Source organism: Aspergillus mulundensis (genome assembly GCF_003369625.1).
Source record: "Aspergillus mulundensis strain DSM 5745 chromosome Unknown scaffold_5, whole genome shotgun sequence".
Classification (NCBI taxonomy): Eukaryota; Fungi; Ascomycota; class Eurotiomycetes; order Eurotiales; family Aspergillaceae; genus Aspergillus; species Aspergillus mulundensis.
Window position 1 is genome coordinate 1,810,079 of NW_020797893.1, and position 26,385 is coordinate 1,836,463.

The window sequence follows — 26,385 nt, forward strand, 5'->3', positions numbered from 1 at the left end:
ATGACGAAAATCAATCCGCTAAGAGCAAATGCTGCGCCAAGAACCAACCCAGCCAGCCTCCAAAGTAACATTGAACAAACATGGTGCAGAAAAAAGTAAGTGAAAAGGGATCAGAGAAACAGTACGCGATGCCTCTCCAACCCAGAATACAGAAGAAAAGGCAAGAGATTATGAGAAAAGAGAAGGAGTATCGAGCAACACATATGTTAATCAACAAGAGACAACAAATCAACCAGTGATTGCCTTCTTCTTGAGAACACCGAGTTGTTCGAGTCTAGCCCAAGCCTGGTTCATATCTGAGCCTGGCTCAAGTGCTGGTCGGAATTCCAGCCCATCGAGGTATTTTATTGCGCCACCTGTGCCTGCATAGAGCATAAGCTCAAAGACTCTACGTTTGAGTCTAGTCGCTTGATCCAGGTGGGCTAGATGCTTTTGATCCAACAACAGATCTGCTGGAGGGAGAGTATATGGGTCGTTTATTTCGGGGTCGGGGTGTGTTCCACCTTCATCGTCTTCGTCTTCAATCGGAAGCAGTTGGCCATCGCGGTCGAGCTGCGCCATGAGAGGCATGTCTAAATCCAGACCCTGGCTGTTCCTAGAACGTGCTTTCTCGTTTGAGATCAGTTTCTGGGTATGTTGCTTGCCGTTCCCCGTTATGGCAGGTGGATAGAATCGGACAGTGAGGGGATTGTGTCGGATGTCAACTTTTTGGAGCGTGCAAGTATTCGATTTGCGTGTGCGCCCAATCCGACTCAGGACTTGACAGATCCTTCGAAGGCGGGAAATGGAGTTGCCAGCGACAGTTAGCCGCGAAAGGCAATTCATGCCGAGCAGCTCGTTAACCCCCTCCAGCGAATTGAAGTTAAGGTTAAGAACCTTGATGTTAGGAAACTTTGCGGCGAAGTCTATAGGGAGCTCTTTCAATCGGCAGGTCGCGATGTCGAGAAGCTGCAAACTGAGAAGAGGCGCAGATGGTGAAAGTGCTTGTGGCGAGAGCTTATTCGAGGAAAGGTACACCTTCCTAATGTCCTTCACCATGCCAAGGTCCAGATCAAAGAACTCTTTGCCAGGGATTTCCTGCTCTCGTGCGGATAATACTTCCAAGTCCCGGGTATTATCGAGGCCTGAAAGGGTGGACAAACAGTTCTGGTCCACGTAGAGAAGAATAAGCGCGGGAAATAGCCCAACATCGAGACTGCGTAGGCGGTTATCGGATAGCTTCAAAGCTCGCAACATGGTTAACGGGGAGGAGAATGGTGCTGATTCCAAGCGATTGCTGCTCAGGTCTAGTTGGGAAAGAGTCGAAAGGTTATGGATGTTCCTAATGGACGTCAGCCCATTATGGCTCAGGTCTAGTTCGCTCAAGCGAGTCCTGTTTGAGCATTGTTGTCAGCGGTCACAAGCGATCCATTCAAAGTAGCGAGGTTAACTCACAGTTCCGCTGTGTTGAAATCGATGGAATCCAAGCGGTTATTTCTCAGCTTCAAGGTCAAAAGTCCGTTCAGTCCGAAGATTCCCTCAATATGCCGGATGTTGTTATTGTCCGCTATCAATTCTCTGAGATGAATCAGCCCACTGACGGCGTCGAGGTTTTCCAGTTCATTTCCCGAGATATCCAGATACTGTAAGTTCCCCAGGTGACCCCATGCAGTAAGATTTGAGAGGCAGTTGTTTTGGATCCTCAAGTTCCTCACTGTTGAAGGAACGCCGCTCAGCTGGCCGATATCATTCTCCGACACATCCAGTTCTTCCAAACGCGGACAAAAGTCGCTGAGCTTATGGAGAGTCATGAGTCCTTTGCGACGCATGACCAAGCGACGAAGATGCTCCCAGTAAGGCTCACACGGTTCGGCTTCGGTGATGTGTTTGATCAAATCCTCTGTTGCCAAAGCAAAGGTCCCGTGGATTTGACGCAATGACGTCGGGTGTGTGCGTTGAGCAACATAGCTTATATCAAGCTGTGATGGCTGGTCGATTTGATTGACTGTGAAGTCAGGAAGTGGACTGAGATGGAAGGAATAGCTGGTGTCCAATCCATGTTCTTGAACGTAGGCGAGCGAGGCGTCCACATTTCTTTCGGGTGAGACGGGCTCAAGCTCTTGTGTAGCCCTCCGGATCAAACTGTGGCCCTCAGCTGTATCCTCGTTCTGCTCGTCGATCTTTGAGATAGAGCGCCGGGGGAACTCCTGCTCATGATTGAAAGATTGCAACGCAGAATTCTCTGCGGCCGCGGCTTGCGCCTGTGCGGCAATCGCGATCCTTCGGAGCTTGGAAGGGCTATCATCATCGCTGTACTCGATTTGAGAGACGAGCGGGGAGGAAAAGCTTATGGTAACAACACGGGCTTGGTGGGCCGGCTTTCTTGCCAGGTGAGGGGATTTAGACAGGCGACCTTCATGCAGCTTGATTTCGTGCTCAATGTCATGTGAAGACGTCGTGCTCTTAGGTACTTCAGTTCCCCATGACGTTTCTCTGGTGCCCGAAGTAGGGTTGGTTGTGCTCGACCGGCTAACTCCAGACTGGAGAGAGCTGAGATTGACCGACGGTGCTGCTGCTGCATCTTCGAGTACAGGGTCCGAGGCTTTACCGTCAGTCCCGGCAATCTCTGCTCCGCGGGGTTCGGTTTCTTCGGCATGGGCTGAGTCCTTTTCCTTCCGCGGATAACTAGCTTTTTCAGTCCTCATCATTTCATCCATCTCGTCAACGCTGAGGTCGGGGATATCTTTAAAAGGATCCTCATCACTGTTCTTGTATTGCTGACTAGAACGAGACTTTCTTTCATCCTCCTTCACCCACAAATGTTTAAGACGGTCGTAGGTAAATCCATTCACCTGTTCTGGAATCAGGTGAGACACAATATCGGAAGATAAAACACCTTTAGCGTGTGAGCCCTGTGAAGAGCCAGTCTGAACCGAGCGAGCACTGAAGTTTTTTGACGAGGTCTCGGTGTTGAGCCGCAGGAAATCGTACAGGTCATCTTCTTGAGTTGGTGGCGGTGCAGGAAGTTTGCGCTTCCGATGCTTATCTGAGTCTCCACGCTCACTGTCATTGCCTCCCAGATGAAGGGATGTGACAGAACCACTAACACCAAATTCTAATTCGTCATTCTCCTGGAACTTCTTCAAGTGATTCAAGATTCTTGGGTTGGGTTCTTGAGGCTCTCGCAACCTGCGCAAATCACCGCCTTCTCTGCTGGGAGGTCGCGAGAACTCTTCGAGGGTTGACTCCTCTTCGTAGCTCTCATTGCCGTCGTGCTCTTCGGTATCGGTTTCATCCACCCTGGATAAACTGCTCTTGGCTGTGCCTTTGGAGCGTATGAAGTTCATAACCTTAGTCGCCTCATTGAGAAAATCTTGAGTGGTGATGGATCCCCTGCGGACTTCTTCATTTCCTTGTCGTCCGATGGCATTGGGCATATTCTGGGCAAGTGGTGAGAGGGAATAATCGTGGCCATCAGGCTCTAGCTGCTCTCTTCGCCGATCTGGTGATGGTTGTCTTCGTTCGAAAGACCCTGTTTGGTGCGGTGTAGGGGTCCGTGGGCGGTTTGCAGATTCTGAAAATCCTTCTTCTTCGTTCTCACTGTATCTCAATCCATGTTGCATCAGGCTCCGTTGAAGCAAGGACAGGTCGTCGGTGCCTTCGCTATCCTCGATGGTTGCATCACCTAGCATAGAGCCGTTGAATTGCCTGGCCATTCTCCGCCTCTTTGGCGTAGGATCTTTGACAGGGCTACTAGGCGTGGTCTTGATCCTTGGCCGGGTAGCCCGCAGGCCTGTCAAGTCCGTGCTGTTCTGCTTGAAAGATAGAGAGCTGAACGCTTGGGATTCGCCACTGGTCTGCCTGTACGAACGCCCCTTTTGGGCTCTTCCTCCAGAAGCTAACAAGTAACCGGGCGGAGAAACGTCGGGTTCTGGGGAATCGGTATTGAGGAATTGCGCATCAAAGGGGCTAGCATCGGAAAAGTCAAAGTTATCCAACTGGCCTTCCCCAAAGCGATTTATGCGGGGAGTCTGGGTGTTTCGAGACCTCGAACGCTCGTGTCGCCGTCCGATACGTTCGCCAGGGTGCAGGAAGCTTCGATTCTCGCGTTTGCGGCCGGCTTCCTCTGACGGCGAGACTGGCTCGTCCTCGTCCGAATCCTCCCCAAGAGTCTCTTCAAACTGGCTCATCCGTCGAAGTAGTTTGTTATTTGTGAATGTATCGTGATTCGCAAACAGCTTCAGGGGGCTCCCGGAGGAGGGCATATCTCCAATCTTGTTCGATGACGTTCCGACATGGGCGGAGGAAGGCCGCGGTAATGAGAGCGGGTCATTTTGTGCATTGCTTTTATTATAGAAAGGAGGCGAGCTTCGAATCCTCGTACTGGGACGAATGAACGGCGTAAGGCGATGGGAAGGAAATCCTGCAGGAGAGAGCTGGTCTTTTTGGGAGGAGCGCTCATCCGCAAATGAATCTCCTTGCAGACTTGTGAAGGCGCTTCGGCCCCTATAATCCAATGTCCCCATTGACAGATCCTGGGGAAGAGAGTGACTCGTGACGTCAAAAAGATCATCTTCAGCGGCGGCTTCAACAATAATATCGTTATGTTGACTCATTAAAAGACTATCGCTCGCTCTAGAGACAGGGCGATCCACTGGCGCCAGCTGTAGCTTCTCTAGTTTTGTAGTAACTTGCTTCAAAGCGGACTTGATGATTTCGGCCGTGCCCTCACCATCCACTGTGTTTGTCCGGGAGAAAGTGATGGGGGTTATATCTTCATTCCGCAAGTCCTCCAGGCCGCTGGCAGACCGCATCTGCGCGGTATCCGTTGAGTCACCCTGACCTTCGGCCATGTGTGGTGATAAGTGCGCCGCGGGTTTCTTTAATTGCGATTCTTCGTTTCGCGACTTTGTTGTTTGTTTGCCGTCTCGTTCCACGGTACGCGACCCTTGCTTAGCTGACTTCCCGGATGCCGTGCGCGCACTTCCACGGCTACTCCTTGAGACCTGCCCCGGAGGTTTCCCTTTCTTTTCTGCCGCAGAGCTGGCGCTAAAGTTCCAACGATCATCTGGTTGCTTCATCCGCGGTATCGGTGTGCTCCCTGCCAGCGGCGAACCCGGCGACGGGGGCTTGAAGACGCTTTCCAGCCCGATAGGCGCGAACAGATCGCGTTGGTCGCCTGCAGGTATATCGCCATTTACCAACCTCTTCCGCCACTCTGGGGTGCCCTGCTTGCCTTTCTCCTTCTTCGGTTTGATCTGCACGGTGCCCTCTTGTTCGGGTTGGCTCGACGCGTTGGAAACCGATCGCAAAGGCGATCTCCCGTCCATGACGGATTGTTTATAGGGCCCAGGAGGCGGGTTCGGCTTGGTATTTACGATGTTCGGGTAGGGCGATCTCGGTTTGGAAGGTGTCTTTGGGGTGCGCGGGGTCTTGGGGGTCGGGAGCTCTCTTCTGATGTGATGGCACGGTCGCGGGACTTTCTTCTTTGAATCGGACAATGGAGAGGGTTCGACTGAGCGGCGCGCGGGGATAGGAATGCGGCTGGGTGTGGTCTGTAGACTAGAACGGCGGGAGTGGTTGTTGATAGGTGAGCGAGGGGGCCCAGGACTGGTGGGAGTCCCTGGCAACGACACCCAGTCGTCTGAAAGGCTTTCCAGCCATGGCTGATTACTCATTGTCTCAGTATGAAAGGCAATTCTGCTGAAACCAGCTCAGCAGGATGCAGCAACAGCACTGCAGTGAATCCGAGCACTGCGGAAATTAATAAATGCAGGGAAAACATAGAGCAGCTGCACCTGGAAATGATGGGCACAGCAGTAAACAAATATGTAGATTAGCAATAAAGCAGAGTATGATAGAGGATGAGTCTCAGGGATTCTTTGGTTGGTTTTGCAGCATCCTGATGAGTTGGAGGGGAACTGAACCGGTTGATATTGATCTTGTTATTGTGCTGCAGCAGCGGTTCTCTTGGTTCGGGTGCTCGGGGCAACCCCAACGCTTCCACGGTACCTGAAGCCCGCTTGAGCTGTCAGCCACCGCTTATTCTGCTGGCGCCAATACCATAGAAACACTAGACTCTTCTCCTCTCGAGACTCAGCACGGGTTATACTATTTTACTTCATCTCGGCAGTACCTAGATCCTTACTCCAGACGATCCACAGCTCCAGCATCCGTCCCGCTAAGGATCGTGGGAGCAGTATCTACTGGGCCCTCCCCCTGCAGCAATGGATCCATGAATATGATACCACACATGCACCTGAGGATGCTAGGAACTGAATTGCTCTGACTACTGAGTGCTAGTTCAATATCACGAGCTCGAAATGCTTATTCCATGTCCCGGCCATTGGATTGAACCATGTATTTTTGTTACGAGTTTCGTCCTCAATACAAATTGCGAAACAGGGATTTCCTGGGTCTCAAATGAGATTAAACCGTCTATTAAGGTTCCTTTAATCAAAATGAATCACGAAAGCAAGGTATTTCGGTGGGTCTTGAATATGAGCTCGGGCGAAATTCACGAAAACACGAACCCCCGCTGCAAGGACTCGAACTCTCCATCCCAGCCCTGCAGCACCAGCGCAAGGCGTGAGACAAACAGTTTTCTTCAACTAGTCAGGGTTTGTTCATGTACGAAATAAATAAGGTACGCAATAACGCTCTGTAAGCTGTTGTTAAACGTGCATTATATCACAGAGCAAGTTATAACGATCATGGTCCTAAAAATACACCCGTTCCAACACCAAGCTCTGGTAGAGTAGGTATATATTGTCGGACCGTCCTGCTACTTCGTAATACCAGGCCGATTCAGCATCAGCCATGTATTGTTCTACCTCGCACTATTCAACGACGAAGCGAAGGAGTTAAGTAGCTGTTATAAGATTTTAATGGAGATCGAAAAGCAGCTTGATAACTACAGTACCGTCTCAAGGCCAAATGCTGGGGCCGGTAGATGGCCCAAGCCCAATACCAAAATGAGGCTCAGGCTCTATGATAGATCACATGATCAAGGCACAGCCAATGACACAACCGGCGGCCCACGTTGCTGGGGTATCCCGGCGCGTTAAGTGGTTTTTCGCGCGCTCCAAGTTGGCCTAAAGTGAGAACGAAGACTTCGGCGAAGAGTCGCAGGCTAGGCTGCCCCTCACTAACACATAGGAGACACTCGCTACTGGAGACATGAGGAATCGCTTGCGAAACAACCCATTCGTCCCTTTTCTTCGCGTCGATCGCAGTGACCTGCGGTAGCAGCACTGTAAACACCAGCAATAATTCATGACCCCGCCTCCAGATGCCACCTCCACACCGTCGACCAGTCTCTCCTCTGGCCCTCGAAACATGCGCACCGCTCGATTCAGACCCCGATGATTACTGGCTTCCCGGCTCGGACGATGAGCTTGATAAGGGCGAACTCTCTGCGCAACGTCGGAGGATCGAGAGGCTTGGAGAGGCGTATCTCAAGGGTACACCTCTCTTCATCCTTTCTGCCTCTCTCCGCGGCCCACTAGACAAAGGCTGGATAAACCCATGGAAAAAAGATAGGAGAAGTGGCAACCATCCGACGGAGCAACGGGTCATCCCAGAAACGAATTCACTCAAACGCAGACACCACCAGAGCCCGCCCGCCGTACCTCGCTCGAAATCGTCAGCTACTCCGCGAGCTGCATCTCACGCTGATAGCCCGCGCAAAGAAGTCACCAGAGCCGATACTAAGGACAGACCACTCCGTTCAGAGCGCCCCGCAGCTGGCTATCAATCTCCTCGATTTACCCGGCCCAAACCTACAGACACGAGGTGGTTGAAAAAGGACAAGGTCTCCACGCGGTTTCAGAATATTGAACCGCCAACGTCTCCCACGACCAGTATATCTTCACGTCATCAAAAAAGAGGCGCAATAACCGAATCTCAGTCAACTAGCAGACCAGTGACGGCCGGATATGTATCGCCCAGGTCCTCGGAGCATCAGGTGTCAAGCCCTAGACATGAACCAGAGAGGCGCGCCGCACTTCCGGATGGCCATACACCTGGATCGAATTTGCGAAAAAGTAGCTCGCAATCCGTAAACGGAGACGGATCGATTCATGTGGTGTCGTCGTCGTCCCAGTTACCGAAATTTGAGTATCGGCTAAAGCAGCGCCACAAATTGAATGCAAACGCAGAAAGCCAACTTAGTCCTGAGCGGGCTGAGGATAAACCCGGCGAGGCTGGGTCTAAGAACCTTCCGCAAAAACCCTCCTCAACGCGGAGTTCTGATCCGGCGGAATCTATCATTGCGCAGAATACAGAAAACTCACTGACCTTGACAAGCGCTTCCAACATTATTGAGGATCCTTCAACAACGAACGTGGACCACGCACAGCAGGCTAGTCAGACCAAGACTGGTGCAACGAGTGAGAACAACCTACCATCAGCGCAGCCTCTACCTGGTAATCCGCCGACCTACGATAATCTTACGTCTCTCTATTCAATCGCAATATCTAAAGCCACTTCGAACCGCACTGAGGATCATAACACCGATCAACACTTCTCAACTCAAGCAGCTCTTATGATGGCACAGCGATCTTTCCAGAATGATCTCCGAAGCCCGGAAGACAGTCCGATGGCATCGACAAGGAAACGAAGGGCATCTCAGCCTTCGGATTACCAGTCTCCAAACGCAATTAACATCACGCCTTTCCATAAAGTGAATGCTCCCGACCGGGATATCGTCGACCGATCCGATGCACTAGAGAGTGGAGGAGCACCGATGATAAGTACGCAATACATGATTGATGCTGCCACACCTTTTACGTTTAGCACAGAGAAGAAAGCAGGCTTTCGCACGCTATCATCTGGAAAGGATAAATCAAAGACCAAGAAGCGGAAGACCACTAGCTTCGCCTTGGAATCACCATCTGAGATACCATCGGACCATTACACATCCGACGAAGACGCTGATAACGCCGTACGAGACCATCCCACTGCAGCCCCCGATTCGCCGTCTGGATCGCAAAGGAGTGCATTCCCAATGACTTTGACCGGCACAACGCCACCAACGGCCCAAGAGGGCCAAGGCGCAGAGAGCTTCGATTTAAGCCAGGCAATTGCGGAGGCCGGCAGCTGGTTGCAGCAGAGCTTTGAAATCAATAAGGATATCACCCACTGCAGGACTGCGGTGCTTCCACAGCCCCATTCTGCGGACCCAACGCATTAAGCTTGGAGTCCTCAACCATGGACTCTCTATCTGCATTTCCCCAGAGACATATTCGGCGTTCTGTTGTCATGCTCTCTTGCCTTGTGATTTGATGTAGCATAGCGATCTGTTTTTGTCCACGGCGTGTTTGGGTACGCACTATCAGGATCATGTTTCTACTTATAAATATAACTAGCGAATAAATTTTATGATAACCCTAATTCGTACATTGTTCCTAAGATGACGTTGATGGGGCTCTTCCGACCTGGTCTGAGCTTCTTGGTCTTGGCGCGGCGGAGTGCGATAACCTCCGCAAAGCCGGCGCCTGTGAACCTCGCTCTGTCGATTCAATCTAGCCCATGGCGTGAGCCACGTCAAAATGGCTCTGACTTCGGTATGGAAGCTGTACTACATTTATCTCTCACACGGCCTGCTAATGTGGCCCGAAACAGTGGAAAGCGTTCAACTTCTTCGAAGTATCTCCGGTGAAGCTTCCCGAAGACAGCTCAACCCTCTTCAATGTATGGTCCATATTCCTTTCCAGGCTCGACGTTTTCAATCAGTTCTAATCCGTATACTAGTCCGAGGTCTCTTGTTTATGCTCCGGCTCTGCGAATCTCTTTCTTGGTACAGCCGACGGGTTCGTCCACACCGTTTCTTCGTCCTTCAAGGTCGTACAGTCTTTCAAAGCGTCGGATAATGGATCGATCACGCATATCAAGCAGGTGGAAGGGACATCGCTTCTCATAACAATAGCGGAGGACTTGCTGAACGAGCCGATATTGAAGGTCTGGGCGCTCGACAAGCCCGAGAAGAAAACGGGGACTCCGCGCTGTCTGTCAACAACATCAGTGCAGAACGCGAGGAGGCTATTTCCGGTATGTGGCTTCCGAGATACGGCACTTCAATCGCCATATAACGAGTTTTAAATGCATAGGTTTCCGCATTCGCAGCGCTCGGAGACCTGTCCCAAGTCGCAGTTGGTTTCGGCAATGGCTCCGTCGCAATTATTCGAGGCGACCTGATACACGACCGGGGTGCGCGACAACGCATCGTCTTTGAATCGGAGGAACCTATCACTGGACTCGAGGTACAAAGTGGGCCGGTGACCACCCTCTATATATCTACCACCAACCGGATTCTGGCGCTGGTGATCTCCGGTCGTGGACAGGGACAACCAGCACGGGTACTAGAAGACACAGGGTGCGGCCTTGGCTGTATGACTCTGGACAAAGACAGCGGCGATGTTCTTGTTGCTAGGGAGGACGCAATATATACGTATGGTCCTCATGGACGTGGACAAAGCTACGCTTTCGAGAGCCCCAAGAGCTCTATCAACATTTTCAAAGACTACGTTACGTTGGTCTGCCCACCCAGAGGTGGCGCACCCGGTTCAACTGGGCTACAGACCCTTGGAGTCGGTAGAGATGAAATATTCAGTACCGCCACTTTCACTCTCTTAGATACCGATCTCAAGTTCATCGCTCATTCAGAGGCTCTCGTGTCTTCCGTAAGACATATTTTCAAAGAATGGGGCAACCTCTATCTTCTAACTACAGATGGAAAAGTACGTGCTATGAAAAACCGGGTTTTTGGATTTCGCTGATTGTTGCTTAGATCTATCGGTACAGAGAGAAGAGCCTCCAGCAGAAACTGGAGATCCTCTACCAACGAAACCTCTATATCCTAGCTATCAATTTGGCACAGAAAATCGGGGTTGACACTTATCAACAAAACGCCATCTACCGCAGGTACGGAGACTATCTGTACCAGAAAGGTGATTACGATACTGCAATGCAGCAATACTTGAGGGCCATTGATAATACGGAGCCATCTCAAGTCATCAGAAAGGTATTTACTCGCTCTCAAGCAATAATGATGTACTTACTGATTGCGATGACTAGTACCTCGACACCCAACGGATTCATAACCTAATAGAGTACCTGGAAGAATTACATGACCACGACCGAGCTTCAGTAGACCACACCACATTGCTGCTCAATTGTTACGCGAAATTAAAGGACACGAAGAAACTAGATGCTTTCATTAAAGCACCAGGTGAACTCAAGTTTGACCTTGAAACAGCCATTGCTATGTGCCGGCAAGGTGGCTACTATGAGCAAGCGGCTTATCTAGCTACGAAGTACGGCGAGAATGACATGGTCGTGGATATACTGATTGAGGATTCCAAGAAGTATGCTGAAGCACTGGAATACATCTGGAGACTGGAGCCTGAGTTGGTACGTATGACAGGACAGGGTTTATCTGATCTATACTGACTAATCCAAGGCCTACAATAACCTCATGAAATATGCCCGAGTGCTGCTGTCAAATTGCCCTTCAACGACGACCGAGCTCTTTATCGAATACTACAAAGGAGAATACCAACCAAGGACGCAACAAGTTGAACCACTACCGGAGCCTCAAGCGCAGCACAACAATCCCTTACAGAGTCTGGCGGCATTTCTTCCCTTGCCTCTGCTCCACACTGGCGGAAGTTCAAAGACAGAAACTGTCGAGCCTCAACCTGTTCCAGAGGCTCAGGAGGAACGCGCGCCAGAATATCAGATACCAAAACCGCGCACAGCATTTTCAGCTTTTGTTGGCCAACCTCAAGAATTTATTACTTTCTTGGAGGCCCTTATCAGCAGAGAAAGCTTCAGAAAAGAGGATAAAGTTGATCTATACACCACGCTTTTTGAAATGTACCTCAATGTAGCGGGACGGCAGAAAGACACTACAGAGAAGGAAAAGTGGCAGAGCAAGGCCAAAACGTTGATTGAGGGTAAAGATGTAAGAACGATCCCTACCTGGTTTCTGCGAGACTGACATCCACAGATCCCGATCTCCACCTCCAGCGTCTTACTTCTCTCCGATCTGTCCGAGTTCCAGGAGGGTTCTACACTTGTCCGGGAGCAAGCTGGTCTTCGATCCGATATCTTTCGATCTTTTACTACCGCCAAGGACACACAGGGGGCTATTCGGGCCTTGAAAAAATACGGCCCTGAGGAACCTCAACTATATGTGGATGCGCTGACATATTTCACATCGAGCCCCCAAATTCTTGATGAAGCTGGCGATGAGCTCGATGTTGTCTTGAAGAGAATTTCCGAGGATGGCCTGATGTCACCACTTCAGGTAATTCAAGCGCTCAGTAACAACGCGGTTGTGACCATGGGAAGGATCAAGAAGTATCTGAGTGACAACATTGAGAGGGAACGCAAAGAGATATCTTCGAACCGCCGCCTCATATCAAGCTATAGTGCCGAAACCGAAAACAAGATGCAGGAGCTGGAGCAGCTGGGTTCCAAGCCCGTCGTTTTCCAGGCGCGCCGCTGTACATCTTGCAACCGATCCCTCGATCTTCCTACCGTCCACTTCCTTTGCAAGCACTCGTTCCACCAGCGCTGTCTTAACACTGTAGGGGAGGATGCGGAATGTCCAGCCTGTGCTCCAGAGAACTCCACCATAAAGGCAATTCGGAGGAGACAGGTTGAGTCCGCAGACCAACATGATCTTTTCAAGGCAGAACTTCAGCGGTCCAAGGACCGATACGGCGTGATAAGCGAATTCTTTGGGAGAGGTGTGATGCGACCCCAAACTACTATGGAATAGGAAATACCCTCGGCTTGCTATGATGTTTTTGTATATACCACCTCTCTGCCTGATATTCCAGGCTTAGAAATCTCGGCTTATCTTATCAGCACGTGACTCCGCGTTGAGCGTTGATTAAGACGCGTTTGAGAGAATAAACCGTTACTCAGTGGAGCAGATTTACCCCGGAATTGGCCTTGAAACACGTCCATACATATCTTAGGCATACATCATATATCAAATGCCCTTTGATCGCGTGATTCAGGACTCCGACGATGAAGGGGAGTCGTTCGGGGAGCTTTCCCCAGAACAACCGAAGCGCGTCCCCATGACAAATTATGGAGCGCAGGACGATGCAAAGAGTCTCAAAGTTGTGGAAACCCACCACGAGTCTCATATCCCTGTCAACTTTGACGCATTCCTTCAGTCGCAAGATGCTCCGCAAACGATATTGTCCGCCTCCCAGCAGCGCAGGGAAGAGCGATGGCTATCATCTACAGGACGTACTGGATCCACGGGTATGAAGCTCTTAGATTGACAGCCTTGGGGTCCTTCTCATGGCAATACTCGAATGTTTTGTTATAGTGGATGCTAATAAAACGCATTTATTTACAGGGAACATGATGACGGAAATCGGCCTCGCGCAACAACGACTATTCGACGATGAACAGCAAGCCCAGTATGCCCAGCAACTTACCATATCCCACGAACGAGAGCAGGTACAAGACTTCAACGATGCTATAGCCGAACCGGAGGGTATCACAGAACCCCGCGATCCCCCCACTGCACTGTCGGCACAAGACCAATTTCTCCGCCCAGAGCCCTATGGGGTAGACGCAAGCGGTGACTGGTCGCAGACGGCTTCATACAATATTTTCGACTCGTCATCCCACACTCCTTCTACCCTGCTTAACAGAGCCGACTTTATCCGTGACTCGGGGGTCACGGCACAAACAGAATTTATCCAGAACCCCGAGCTTCGCCGATGGACTTCTATGCAGGGGTCGACTTCGTCTCCACACGACACAGAGCCGTTCTCATCAGTCATTTCCCCCGGGGCAACCAGAGCAAAGAGTGATAATGCTGCTTTTGTCAGTGTGCAGCCATCGTCTGCCGATGTTGATGAACTCTCATTACCAGTGGCCACGGAGATACCTAAGGTTGAGAAGAGGGGCCGGAAGAAGAAGCAGGTCGTTCCTGCGAGCGACGACGATGACGAGCTTGCTCTCCTACAGACCCATGAATTGGCACCCACGAAGCCCGAAAAGCGCAAGCCAGGTAGACCCCCGAAGAGCGCGAGAGTGGATGATACGGTCAGCACTGGCCCTGTTGATCTTCCCGAGCCTGCAGACAATCAACTGGCGGAAAACCAGGAGATCAACGTTCCAAGTGCTCTGGAAATTCCGCCTGATGGCATAACTGTCACTGTTGCTCCTCCTCAGAGCGCTATCGACGAAACCTCGAACAATAATCAGAGCGAACAGCTTTCAGCGCCTGAACCAGAACCAAGTCCACAATTACCTGCTACATCCATCGATGAGCCGAAGAAGAAGAAACTGAAACGCGGCAAAACGACTTCAGTAACTCTAACCAAGACATACGAGTCAGAGGTCGAAGACGATGTGATCTGGGTAGACCAGAGACCCGTTCTACCTCTCGAAGACAACAGTCTCACCAACCCTACCGAACCAAGTAACGACGCAGCTGCGGAACAGGCACCAGCTCCCAAAAAGCGCGGCCGCAAGAGGAAGAAGGCGCCCGAGCAGCTAGAAAATGCACCAGACGCGCCGCCAGCCCCAGAAGAACCTAATGCACCAACAACAAACTCCAATGAAGCGAACAACACGCCTCGACCTAAAGATACCCACAACGAACCCAGCATATCAGTTGTCCTCCCCACCAAAAATACCACTCGCATCCAATCCCCAGAGCTCGCAAACCCTATTATCGAAGAACAATCACCCCCTAATCTCAACCTCCAACAACCAACCTCACCACCCAAACGCTCAGAACACTCACCACCAGCCCAACAACCGCCCGAAACACCGCAGAAGCAAACAGACCCTAAAACCCCATCGAACAAGGGACCCGGCAAACACAGTCCTATCTCTTCCACAAGCAAAGTCCCCTACCGCGTCGGACTCAGCAAGAAGGCTCGAATTGCGCCGCTGCTGAAGATCATCAAGCGATGACGTGCTTCGTCTTATACTCCTTCTATCTACAAATCTCTTTTCTTCATGACAAAAAAAGGATAATCCTCTTCCGCTTTCGGGTGCTCCATTGACCATGTCCGTTTTGTTCATCACAAGATGCCCGTACGTCGCTGTTAAGTCGTGCGGTTTCCCGGGATTTGATCTTGTGCGTCCGATTTGTTTATGCCAGTTTGCTCTTCTATTGTATATGTACCTCCCGATGCTATCGATGATATACTGGGCTTTTACACTTTTTTTTTTTTCTTTCGGCGCAGTGGTTCTTTCGGCTATTCATGCGGCATGGGTACTGGTGTTAGTGAGTGAGGTTCTCTGGGGAAGCCTCCGTCCCCTTCGGTGGATTTATGCTTTCATCTCTAATACAATCGTATAAGGGAAGCCTCATCTGATTACGGTTAAAGATCAACCTTCCGTTGTACGCATCTAGTCACTGCCATGGCAAGGTGCCCGAGTGCTTATGGGGCTGTGTTTAGGTATTAACATAACACCCGCAGTGGTTTACACCTCGCTCGAATCTCGTCCTTGTCAGCATTCTTTTTGCAGAGAAATGGATGACATGACAATGGTGAAGTTTCATTCTCTACCTTCGCGTTGAGCTTGTAGGAACTAATGACAGTAACGAAAGTCTAAGACATAACTCATAATTTTCTGGGAAGTGGACAAACAACGTCGACCGGCGACCAGCCAGTATTGTCCGTAAGAACATTCACACAGGACACGTCCGGTGTTGGCAGACCGAGCGATTGGGAAAAGAATACCCAGGAATGTAGTGGCGGATTACAGTAATGCCATGGCAAATAAGAATACCGAAGCCAGTGATAGAGAGGCCCGACCAAAGCGTGAGCTTGCATCTGACTTGAAAAACTTCTTGTCTTGGTTGATGCTGTCGCCCAATGGATCAGACCCAACAATACCAGGCCCAGCCTGTTGCTGGCTGCTTTCGAAGAAGTCGGCCTGACAATAACCGGCATTTGGCTGGCAACCTTCTCCGCAGAATTCGGTCGTGTTGCCGCAGAGGCCCTTTCCACCGCAGCACATGCCAAAGTCAGATCCGACGCACGACACTGACCCACCACACTTTCCGTCAGGCGAGATGTTTTCCACAGGAGGTTCCGGCTTGGGGTTTCCCGGGACCTTGACCTGATCATCTCTGCGATACCAGTTTTGGACCGCGTCACCTAGGCATTCTCCGACAGTCACTGCACGATATCCGTCGGCCATAAGTTTCTGCAGCATGTGTTCTGTGAGGTTGTGGACAGTCTGCTCATGTACATCATGTGCGATGACAAGCCAGGACTTGTAGAAGCTCTGCTCACGAGCTAGGTTCTCATCAAAGATGTCCTTGGAGCGTTGGATTGTCTCTGGACTATCATGGCTATAGTCCTCGGTATCGATGTCGTAGAGAATGACGTGGTATCCGAGATCACCCATGTCACTTAAGCAGCCGGTATCTGTAGTGCAGCTCGAATAAGGCGGACGCATGTAGGTAGGGAAGTAGCCAAGGATGTTCCGAAGTGCAACTTCGTTCCACAGCAGTTGAGTGCGGCGCTGGACTTGGGAAATTTTGTTGAGATCCTGATGAGACCAAGTGTGGCTAGCCACTTGATGTCCGCTAAGCACCATGCGCTGGATCAGGGGGGCCCAAGGTACCTCCGGACTGTCAATCTGGCCCTTGCCGTTGTTGTTTCCGGTGACGAAAAATGTCACCTTGGCGTCGTATTTATCGAGAAGGTCCAGAAGATCACGGGTGTATTGGTTGGGTCCATCATCGTAGGTTAAAGCAACGGTTCCGGGGGTAGTGCAAGAGCGAATCGCGGTTGGGCCGTACGCAACCTTCCCAAGTTTTGGTCGTGGAATGGCCTCCGTCGACGGGCCTCCTGGAGTGGCATGTGCATCGCAATGGCCATAGTCGATTTGGCAATCCGGGGAGCGACAGTGAGCCGTAGTGTTTCCACAGTACCCTGTGCAAATTTAGTTTTCCGCTCTTCGCAGCCGTCCAAAGAGCACCTACCGGCAGTAGAACAGCAATTGCCGTTGGAGCAGCGACCAAATCCCGCGCCACATCTCGCACCGCCAAGGTCACGCCCAAGCAGATACTGAGTAGCCGTAGGTTCCTGAAGCCCAGAGATGACTTGGACAGTCTCGTAGTCGGAGGGGAGATCAATGATGTTGCGTCCAAAGACACTCGGCAAAATATTCAGAGTCGAAGCAACCAAAAGATAAGGTACGTGCATTTTGAATGCCCCTTCGTCTGGTAAAGGATTCTGGAAGAAATGATATAAGCTATGAGATGAATTCGTAAAGTACCTCAGGCGTAGGACCAAAAGAAGAATGATGAAGAAACACGGAGGGGAGAAGAGCCCGACACTGTTGACGAACATTTCATCGCAGGTCAAAAGAGGAAGGAGCACCCAACACCCGTGGACATCATCTTTCGGAAGCACCCTGGGTGGCGGAAACTGCGAGCAATGTCCATGTTCGGAAGTTAGCCTTGCTGACGGGATTTACTGCGGTGCTGATTATCGAGTGTGCAAGGATGCAGTACCGAGGGCGCCGTCCAAAGATCAGCTGGCTGATACCTAGGGCATGGTTCAACTCAATTGGAATCCGGGCGATCCTAGGCTATTCATCATGGACCATGGCCTGGGTGAGACAGCCGGGCCAATACCTATGGCAGGTCCTGACGCCTCAGGACAAGGCCAGCAGCCTACTCATAGACAGTCGGGAATACTTTGAACAGTCGTTGAGCATAGCTTCGGAAAGTCACTTCACGGGATGATATTCTATCATTAAGCTCGTCCATCGTAAGGTGATGAGATCTAGCCAGAAGCATTCAAATTACATTGGAACCCTCCTGCCCATAAATTTGTGCTAGACCACATACCAGCACAAATTACTTTCGCTTAGGCAGCTGTTGGTATCGGTCGCAGATTATCATCGTGTTTCGGCTACTGCATACGTTAGATGTTGACGTACGTAACCAACCTGGGTCATGACTTACCTCGAGATTATCTTCGCCAACAGCCGAAAAGATGAACGGGGCCAAAGTAGGCAGATGAGGACCCAGCTTGGCCGGTACTGTCCTAGCTAGGCTGCCAACAGCGGCAACCAAATGCCGCCGGTGGACAGTGCTCAGCTGAGGAGAGTTGAACCTTTCCACGAGTTCAGAGACGAAGATTCCAAACTGGTCATCTGAGAAATGAACAACCAATGCTGAAATAGCAGCCAATGCCCGTTTCGTGACCACAGTACCGGCCGTGTCATTATCGATGATGGACATGACGGCCTTTTCTAGAGCTGTCAACTCTCTCTCCTTGAGAAGTGTACCAAAGCAGGAGGCCACTTGAATGACAACGTCGATTGCATCACTGCTAAAGCCTTTAGCAGGATCCTTCTCCAGCATTCCTTTTGTGATTGAGCCTCTTCGCCTCGAGGGTCCGGGTCCGATCAGGCGGGGAATGAGAACTTCGGAAACTGCAGAATACGCTGTGGTAGCGTCGGAGGTTGGCTGTTGGTTCAATTGAGGACGCGGTAGCGCTGTGACAATGACTCGCAGTGCAGTGTTTGGAACGGATGTATCAATGGTCTGGGAAGTAGTGAGTGTTGATAGTCTCTCGAGCAGCATCCGAAGGCCCTCAAGGGGCAACCTGACGACAAGAGGGCCGAGACTTGAGAGCAACGTTATATCAGTCAATGAGCGGTGATAGTAGCGAGGGCTTTAACTAACCATTTCAGCGCTTGGTTTTGGACATCGCCGTGTTGGTCATCCAACGCCTTCAGCAAGCCTTCGGCGAGTCTGGTTGCAGAGGCTTGATCGTGGGCCAGGTAGGACGAGTTGGGATTGTTGAGAACACCGTAAAGATCATTCAGAGACATGTATCTCATATCAGGGTCCGCGTCATCCAGCTTCGCAAGTAAGCCATTGAGAGTTTGCTGGACGGTGTGTCGATCTCCCATCTTGAGCACAACCCCGCGTGGAACAGATGGACTCGAGACGGATAATGGTAAAGAGAATATGGTCGCTCCGGTCGCTCAGTTGAGGCTATCACGGTCGCCACAAGTACGGAGGGATAGTTAGGAGAATGTTAGACTAAGAGAAGATGGGGAAAAACTGATTGTTGTTTGAGTTGTGGTTTGTGAATAAAGATGGGGACCCAAGGCCATCTCGTAGCTAAGCTTCTCCAGCACGCCATAGAGACCGCTTGCGCAGCTTTCCTTACAGTAGTAGAGTCAGGAATAAAATGAACAGTTATTCATACACACCAGGCACTAGACAACGTATAGGTAGGCTCTACTCAGACTACTTTACAGGAATGGCACTCAGGCATCATGGGAGACAAGCGATGGCTACGCCCCTCAAGTCCCCTCGAGTCTCTCCGACCCAGCGCCAAGAGTTCCCCGCATCTCTCCACTGGGCTTTCTCTTCCTCCGACCATCGCTCCCATCTGCCCCGAGTTTGTATCCTGGTCTCAAGACCTCAGTCTTCCATGCTCCGCACCGATGGTATGATGTACAAGGGACTATGCACCGGAATCTCCGGCTCAACGCCGAGTCCCGGTCTCGCAATGACGTGTGCCATGCGTACCAAATACCTATGCTTCTGCCGGCTTTTAACCGAATACAACACAGACTCCGAACAACAAACCCTACATACTTGTTTGATCGGGTCCTCGCACGAGTATATATCCAATCGGAGAAATGGCCCCTCAGGGTGTCCGACGATCAGCCAACGTTTAGGGTAACGTTCATATACAATATCTCCACATCGCGGGGTGAACTATGCCTCTCAAGCTTGGCAAATGCTACCATCAGTTCAACTTGCCATGCGCTGGTGTCTAACTTTGAGGTCAGCATAGTAGTGAAAGGACCGTCAACACTGCTCTTGGCAATACCGGTGGCACGGCATGATGTCCGAGCGGAAGGATATAAAATGGCTGGAGAGCCACTGAGGAATATATATGTGACAGAAACCGTGATCATCTGCGTGAAAACCAGGAAGGATGGCCTCACTTTCTGCAGTCTCAGGCTGGCCGGGGTTTCTCCCTGACTGGTCTAATCTCAATGTCTTGCACCGCAATACCCTACCCCCTCGAGCACACTTCTACTCATACCCCAATGAGGAAACAGCCCTCACATTCGACCGCGAGGAGAGCTTTTTCCAGAGTTTGAACGGCACCTGGAAGTTTCACTACGATGCGTCGCCTTTCGAAGCTCCTCTTTGGGACACGGCCAACACTACGGAGTGGGATGATATTGTCGTTCCCGGTGTGTGGCAGATGCAGGGATATGGACGCCCGCAGTACACCAACATTGTCTACCCCTTCCCGGTTACTCCGCCAAATGTTTCGTATGTGAACCCCACGGGCTCGTACTGGCGAGAGTTCGAGATCCCGGAGGGATGGAATGGGCAGCAAATCCGCCTACGTTACGAGGGTGTGGATAGCGCTTTTCATGTTTGGGTAAATGGCGAAGAGGTCGGTTACAGCCAGGGTAGCCGCAACCCCAGCGAGTTTGACATCACCGATTACCTCTCTTCGGAAGGCACAAACACTCTCGCTACACGCGTATACCAGTGGTCTGATGGCACGTATCTTGAGGACCAGGACCAATGGTGGCTCTCTGGTATATTTAGAGACGTATATTTGACCGCGTTCGAAAGCTCTGCGATCACGGACTTTTTCATCAAACCAGAAGTCGATGACGGATTTGCTAGCGGTACGCTGAAGGTCAATGTTACCATTCAGGGTGAGCACGGTGACCTGGGCGTCAAAGTTTTGTCTCCTGCTGGCGATGTGCTTGACGAATGGACTGGCTCTTCTTCTACCATCTATTCTAGGGATATAGAAGGCGAAGATTTTCTACTCTGGTCCGCCGAGACGCCGAACCTGTATACCGTCCTCATTGAGTTCAACGGCCGCACCATCAGCCAGAAGGTCGGGTTCCGCCGCGTGGAAATAAGCGGCTCCAACTTCCTTGTCAACGGCGAACCAATCATCATCTACGGTGTCAACCGCCATGAACATAACTACACATCTGGTCGGACAGTTCCCTACGAGTCGATGCGCGCGGACCTGATCCTGATGAAGCAGTCCAATATTAACGCCATTCGAACTGCCCACTACCCTCAGCACCCGTCATTCTACGATGTCGCCGATGAGTTAGGCTTCTATGTTATAACTGAAGCGGACATTGAGTGTCACGGCTTTCTTACTATCGAAGGGACCGAAGAGAAAGCCGCTGCTTGGACATCTGATAATCCGGAATGGACTCATGCATACCTTGACAGGGCGGAGCAGCTTGTGGAGCGTTACAAGAATCATGCGTCAGTCATCATGTGGTCGCTTGGAAACGAGTGCCAATACGGCCAAAACCAGGCGGCCATGTATAAATGGATCAAGGAACGGGACCCCTCACGGATCATTCACTATGAACAGGACCATGATGCAGAATCGGCCGATATTTATAGCCAGATGTATTCCTCACCCGATACGATGCTGGAACACATGGGAAATCACACGGACAAACCTCTTATTCTTTGCGAGTTTGCACAGTAGGTTTTCTGTCTATGTCCACCAAGCAGACTGCTGACTACCATAGCGCAATGGGAAACGGCCCTGGTGGTCTGAAAGAATACATCGCGCTGTTTCGGTCACACCCACTCTCCCAAGGAGGACTTGTCTGGGAGTTCAATAACCATGGCTTGCTGAAAAAGGAGGGCGATCTTGAATATTACGCATATGGTGGTGACTTTGGTGACGAACCAAACGATGCAGACTTCGTAATGGATGGCTTGACTCTCTCAGACCATACCCCAATGCCCAGTCTACTCGAATATGCAAAGATCATTCAGCCCGTCTCCGTGAGTCTGGCGAACGACTCAACCAGCATGGTCGTAACAAACCACTACGCCTTCGTCGACCTCAGCGGACTCGATGCTTCATGGCACACCGTGCAAGATGGCAAGACAACGGAGTCGCAAGAGTTGGATCTACCGCGCGTCCCTGCCGGCGAGAACCGCACCGTGGAACTACCGCTAGACCCATCAAACCTGTCGAGAGAGACCTGGCTCACCGTTGAATTCAAGCTGAAGGAAGACAAGGTTTGGGCAGACAAGGGCCACGTCGTTGCCTGGGACCAGCTATATCTTCCCGGCTCTTCTTCTTCCAATTCTTCGACGAAGCGCTCCCCGCCTGTCGCCCGCCAGGCTTCTGAAGGCCTAGAAGTCGAGCAAAACAGAACAAGACTTCAAATCACCGCCGGCACCTCAACCATCGGCTTTGACTTGTTGCAAGGAAACGTCACTTGGGAAGCCGACGGAGAAAGTCTCTTCCAGCGTGGGCCCGAACTCTCCTTCATCCGAGCTATGACCCAAAACGATGAAGGCCAGTCCGGCAACGAAGCCGAGTGGGACGACGCCTGGGTTGAAACAATGCACACCCAAGTCCGCGACGTCACCTGGAGCAGCACCGACACCGAAGCAACGGTGCACTTCAAGGTGCGTGTCGCGCCGCAGGTCCTGGAATGGGGCGTGGAGGCAGACCTCGTCTACACCATTTCCACAGGGGACTCCGAACCAACCCTCCACATCCACGCCACCGGCGAGTTCGTAGGAACAAACACCCCGGACGTCGTCCCGCGCATCGGCCTGCAAACCATCCTTTCATCCTCCTTCAACCAAGTCCGCTGGTTCGGCCGCGGCCCCGGCGAGAACTACAAGGACTCGAAGCAGGCATGCCGCATCGGCGAATACTCCGCGACCGTGGAAGAGCTTTTCACGCACTACGACTACCCCCAGGAAAACGGTAACCGCGAAGACCTGCGGTGGCTGCAGATCGAGGACGCCGAGAGCGGGGTGAGTCTGGATGCGCGCCGCGCGGACGCAGGCGAAGTCTTCAGCTTCACGGCGTCGCAGTACATGCCCATTGACCTGAACAACGCGAAGCACCCGTTCGATCTGGAGCCGCTGGATATGACGATTCTTTGGCTGGACTACGATAACCATGGACTTGGCTCTGCGAGTGTTGGGCCCCAGCCGTTTGAGCAGTACCGATGCAAGACGGAGCCATTTGACTTCGCTTTTGAGCTTAGTCTTCGGTCTTGAGCAACTGCGTACTTGAGTATCATACCATACTGTATATACAAGTTGGCGAGTATGTACAGTCTTGAATAGGATGAGACTACGAAACAAGTACATCTCCAACCGCACGTCACAAGCTTCGGTCGACGATGACAGGTAGACGTAGGCTTCATATTAACATTAGTATTAGGGAACGGTGATAAGTAGGTAGCTACCTAGTTCCACCGTAATTACTTCTTCATGAATCGTCGCTATATCCATTCAATTGCGTTGTGCAGACGCAAGACAAACCAAATGTGGTACAAGAGGAAGAAGTAAAAGGATGCTCGGCGGGGACCTTACAAGGCTCCCGTCAGCACATGCAGTAAATTTTAAATGGGGGATAGGAGAATATAAGCACGCGTGCTGTTTGGGACGCGGTGATAGAGTAGTAACCTTTGGTAATGGCGCGAGCAAAGTAAATGTCTCGCGGAGTATACATTCCGGCTAATGTTGGACAGCTGCGGGTGATCTGGCTGAACGTTTACCGCTTAACAGGCTGTCCGTTGATCATAACCTGAGGTGTCGCATTGACAGAGCGCGCAGTCAGAGACGCCGACTCGGTACCGGTAGCCAGAGCTGCGGTGCTGTTGGCATTCTGCTCGAGTTCTTCCTCCTCCTCGTCTTCGTCATCGCTCCGCTCGTCCTTCTTGATGTTGGTGAAGAGGTAGTTCTTGAGGATGCGCAGAATCAGGAAGAGCCAGAAGGCGTTCACGGCCTGCAGACTGGCGAGCAGGGCGAAGGTGATGTACTGACTGATCCAGCACTTGTATTGCTGGGTCTCCCAGTTCAGCTCAAAGGGTCCGACGGTGCGGAATTCGGTAAGAACAGCCCAGAGGAACTTGAGGTTCAGGACATGGCGGAGGTAGATCCAGACGCAGACGAACCATCCGAAGTAGGGAGCAGTGATGTAGGCATCGAGGTAGTTGAGGGTTTTGGAAGTCTAGAAATTAATGAATCAGTACATGTCCTCAACCGAGACATGGGTAAGGGTGGCCAAGAACGTACCGCCAGGAAGAAATCAGAGACGTCGTGGGTGATGTACACAGCAAGACCGAGGTAGGTGAAGTGGAATCTGTAGCTCAAGGCGATGAGGGCCAATGTGATAATGTGATGACCAACAAGCTCCTTGAAGTCCTTTCGAGGCTTCTCCAGCTGCAGTAGAAGAACAATAGCCTGTTGAGCCCAGTAACTGGCTTGAAGCAGGTAATAAGCCTTGAACAGTCCTTCGTGCTCCCGGTGGGGAAACCCTTCGAACATAGCAGTTGTGTTGAAGTACCAAATGTTGGTGCGGCTCATAACATAAAGGCCGTAGGGACCGAATATGGCGAAGTAGATGGCCGTATACACCTGCTCCATGAATCGAGCCGTTTTGCCTTTTCCACGGATCCCGCAGTAGATAGCGAAAGGACGAATCACGCGCTGCATCAGGAATTCACGAGTGAAGGAGAGCACAACCATGTAGAAGGAGACGAATGCGATATCTTTCGGGCCTTTGCCGTACATAGTGGGACCGCCTGGGGTTTTCGGAGGCTCGGGATAGGACAGGAAAATGGCGTAGTGAAGCGGGTTCGAGGGAGTCGGGTTGACGGCATACGCGGCGAGGAGAACAGCCAGAATCAGAAGCGGGAGGACCCAAGTATGTTTCAGGCATGTGTCTTTGAATCGGTTGAGGAGTGATCGGCTCCTGCGGCGCTTCGAATGCGACTTTGCCAACTTTTCAGCGGGTTGAGCAACCTGAGCACGAGTGAGCTTCTAACGCAGAGGATGTCGTCCGGCTAGATGCCAGCAGTGCACATACATTTTCCCAACTCGGAGGTTTCGAATCAATTGGACTGACCTCGTTCATAGTGGACATTGCGGGAGCGCTCGTGTCGCCCCGAATGTCCGCCCCGAGGTTGCTGGATTTGCGCGTGCGAACCATGACGGCGGATTTCTTGGGTATGACCAAATGGAGTTTCGAATGGCTTTCCTTCGAACTGTAGGGAGAATGTCTTTAATTGTAAGACGCTCTCCCAGCGACACCGTGGCTTATCGACAAGGGTCCGGACTCGGCCGTCAAGCTGAGGTTGATTGGGAGCCGCGAAGGAGGACAATGGCGACAAAAAAAAAGGATGAATAACACAGCAGCAAGAAGAGAAGAGAAGAGAATAAACAAAGTACGCACAGGCAAGAAGAGAGGAGAAGAAGAGTCGTACAGGGCGTGCTGATGTCAAGCTGAAAGAAATCCAGGGGTGCCTCAATTTTGCTCGGATCACGTTGGCAGCCTTGGCACTCCACCCTCCTCTCCGGCCTCGCTCCACCGCTCACCCACCAATCTCGTCACTCTTCAATCTCACAGATCGCCAGTAGCGTCGAGCTATCGCATCCGCTAATTCCAATTTATATGATCAATGCAGGCCCGCAGCGGATGAATTGCATCTCCGTGGCTCCATCATCGCAACAATCGTCGCAAGGTCTCTTCAAAAGAGCTTAGTCGCTGACAGCATTGGCCCCAGCAGGGACATTTGCGGCCCGTTGCGTGGCGTTCGGAGGGTTGCCGGGTACAGCTGCTTCTTCCAGAAATGAATACGACGGACACGAGAGAAGGATTCATCCGGATCTTTGAGAGACTATCCGGCTCACTGCTGGACTTGGACGAGCTAAGAAGTTACCGAAGCTTACCCTGAGTAATTCTATTCTACGGAGAATCGGAGATTAGCCCTATACAATCTGTCGGAACTGGTGACGAGCGTCGGCCTGCTTGCAGCGAAGTCGCCCAAAGTCCGACAATTGTCTCAGTGGACACAAGCCGTCTCATGTTCTTCAATGTGCAAGTCCCATGTCCTTCTCGTACACCCAAAACAGGCCTGCGTAGAACCAAGCGCAGCACGGCCAAGAGCTCCCACGTCCGTCTATCCAAGCGAACTTCCAATTCACTCAACGCCGAGTGCGAGAAGGGAGCAACGAGGCGGGTTATCGAAATAGCCGCATTGAATCGCGGAGAGGATTGAGACCCGTCGGTAAAAGCCTGTCCATGGCCCAATCCCAAATGCCACCAACCTTCCAAACACTGGCTGCTACTCTATTGACAGAAACCAACACTCATTTCAGCTTATCACCCTGAAGGACAAGACCTCCACTTGGTGGACAAGCAGTATCATCAGGCCTCAGCTTTGAGAAATCATTTTCTAGATTCGCTCCGCGGGATGAATGATTGATGGGATGTTTGAGGGACGTGGCGTCTCCAAAAGGGCGATACGCAAGACTTTCCTTGAGTCAACAATAACATTCTGTGAGAAGGCCTGGCTGACATCACGAAGTTAACACCAAGT

At 51.4% G+C, this 26,385-nt stretch overlaps 8 protein-coding genes across 8 annotated transcripts; 4 read left to right on the forward strand and 4 right to left on the reverse strand.

Moving 5' to 3' along the window:
- Positions 1 to 228: 228 nt before the first annotated feature.
- On the reverse strand, positions 229 to 5,657 carry DSM5745_05896 (uncharacterized protein; the record flags this gene model as incomplete). Its single annotated transcript, XM_026747912.1, has 2 exons — positions 229 to 1,372; positions 1,435 to 5,657. 2 exons carry the CDS (start codon positions 5,655 to 5,657, stop codon positions 229 to 231), a joined length of 5,367 nt encoding a protein of 1,788 aa, XP_026603744.1.
- A 1,613-nt stretch (positions 5,658 to 7,270) lies between these two features.
- DSM5745_05897 (uncharacterized protein) lies at positions 7,271 to 9,172 on the forward strand (the record flags this gene model as incomplete). Its single annotated transcript, XM_026747913.1, has 1 exon — positions 7,271 to 9,172. One exon carries the CDS (start codon positions 7,271 to 7,273, stop codon positions 9,170 to 9,172), a length of 1,902 nt encoding a protein of 633 aa, XP_026603745.1.
- A 358-nt stretch (positions 9,173 to 9,530) lies between these two features.
- DSM5745_05898 (tethering complex subunit PEP5) lies at positions 9,531 to 12,766 on the forward strand (the record flags this gene model as incomplete). The annotated part of the gene is made up of 8 exons (XM_026747914.1): positions 9,531 to 9,545; positions 9,604 to 9,672; positions 9,733 to 10,029; positions 10,089 to 10,718; positions 10,769 to 11,002; positions 11,056 to 11,391; positions 11,441 to 11,944; positions 11,990 to 12,766. 8 exons carry the CDS (start codon positions 9,531 to 9,533, stop codon positions 12,764 to 12,766), a joined length of 2,862 nt encoding a protein of 953 aa, XP_026603746.1.
- A 220-nt stretch (positions 12,767 to 12,986) lies between these two features.
- On the forward strand, positions 12,987 to 14,937 carry DSM5745_05899 (uncharacterized protein; the record flags this gene model as incomplete). Its single annotated transcript, XM_026747915.1, has 2 exons — positions 12,987 to 13,263; positions 13,361 to 14,937. The coding sequence occupies 2 exons, from the start codon at positions 12,987 to 12,989 to the stop codon at positions 14,935 to 14,937; spliced, it is 1,854 nt and encodes a 617-aa protein (XP_026603747.1).
- A 795-nt stretch (positions 14,938 to 15,732) lies between these two features.
- DSM5745_05900 (chitin deacetylase CDA6) lies at positions 15,733 to 17,189 on the reverse strand (the record flags this gene model as incomplete). The annotated part of the gene is made up of 2 exons (XM_026747916.1): positions 15,733 to 16,916; positions 16,967 to 17,189. The coding sequence occupies 2 exons, from the start codon at positions 17,187 to 17,189 to the stop codon at positions 15,733 to 15,735; spliced, it is 1,407 nt and encodes a 468-aa protein (XP_026603748.1).
- Positions 17,190 to 17,858: 669 nt separating this feature from the next.
- Positions 17,859 to 18,912, reverse strand: DSM5745_05901 (uncharacterized protein; the record flags this gene model as incomplete). Its single annotated transcript, XM_026747917.1, has 3 exons — positions 17,859 to 17,903; positions 17,957 to 18,623; positions 18,683 to 18,912. 3 exons carry the CDS (start codon positions 18,910 to 18,912, stop codon positions 17,859 to 17,861), a joined length of 942 nt encoding a protein of 313 aa, XP_026603749.1.
- A 1,043-nt stretch (positions 18,913 to 19,955) lies between these two features.
- DSM5745_05902 (Beta-galactosidase) lies at positions 19,956 to 23,056 on the forward strand (the record flags this gene model as incomplete). The annotated part of the gene is made up of 2 exons (XM_026747918.1): positions 19,956 to 21,505; positions 21,553 to 23,056. 2 exons carry the CDS (start codon positions 19,956 to 19,958, stop codon positions 23,054 to 23,056), a joined length of 3,054 nt encoding a protein of 1,017 aa, XP_026603750.1.
- A 499-nt stretch (positions 23,057 to 23,555) lies between these two features.
- DSM5745_05903 (uncharacterized protein) lies at positions 23,556 to 24,995 on the reverse strand (the record flags this gene model as incomplete). Its single annotated transcript, XM_026747919.1, has 3 exons — positions 23,556 to 24,014; positions 24,080 to 24,808; positions 24,873 to 24,995. The coding sequence occupies 3 exons, from the start codon at positions 24,993 to 24,995 to the stop codon at positions 23,556 to 23,558; spliced, it is 1,311 nt and encodes a 436-aa protein (XP_026603751.1).
- Between the last annotated feature and the right edge of the window lie 1,390 nt (positions 24,996 to 26,385).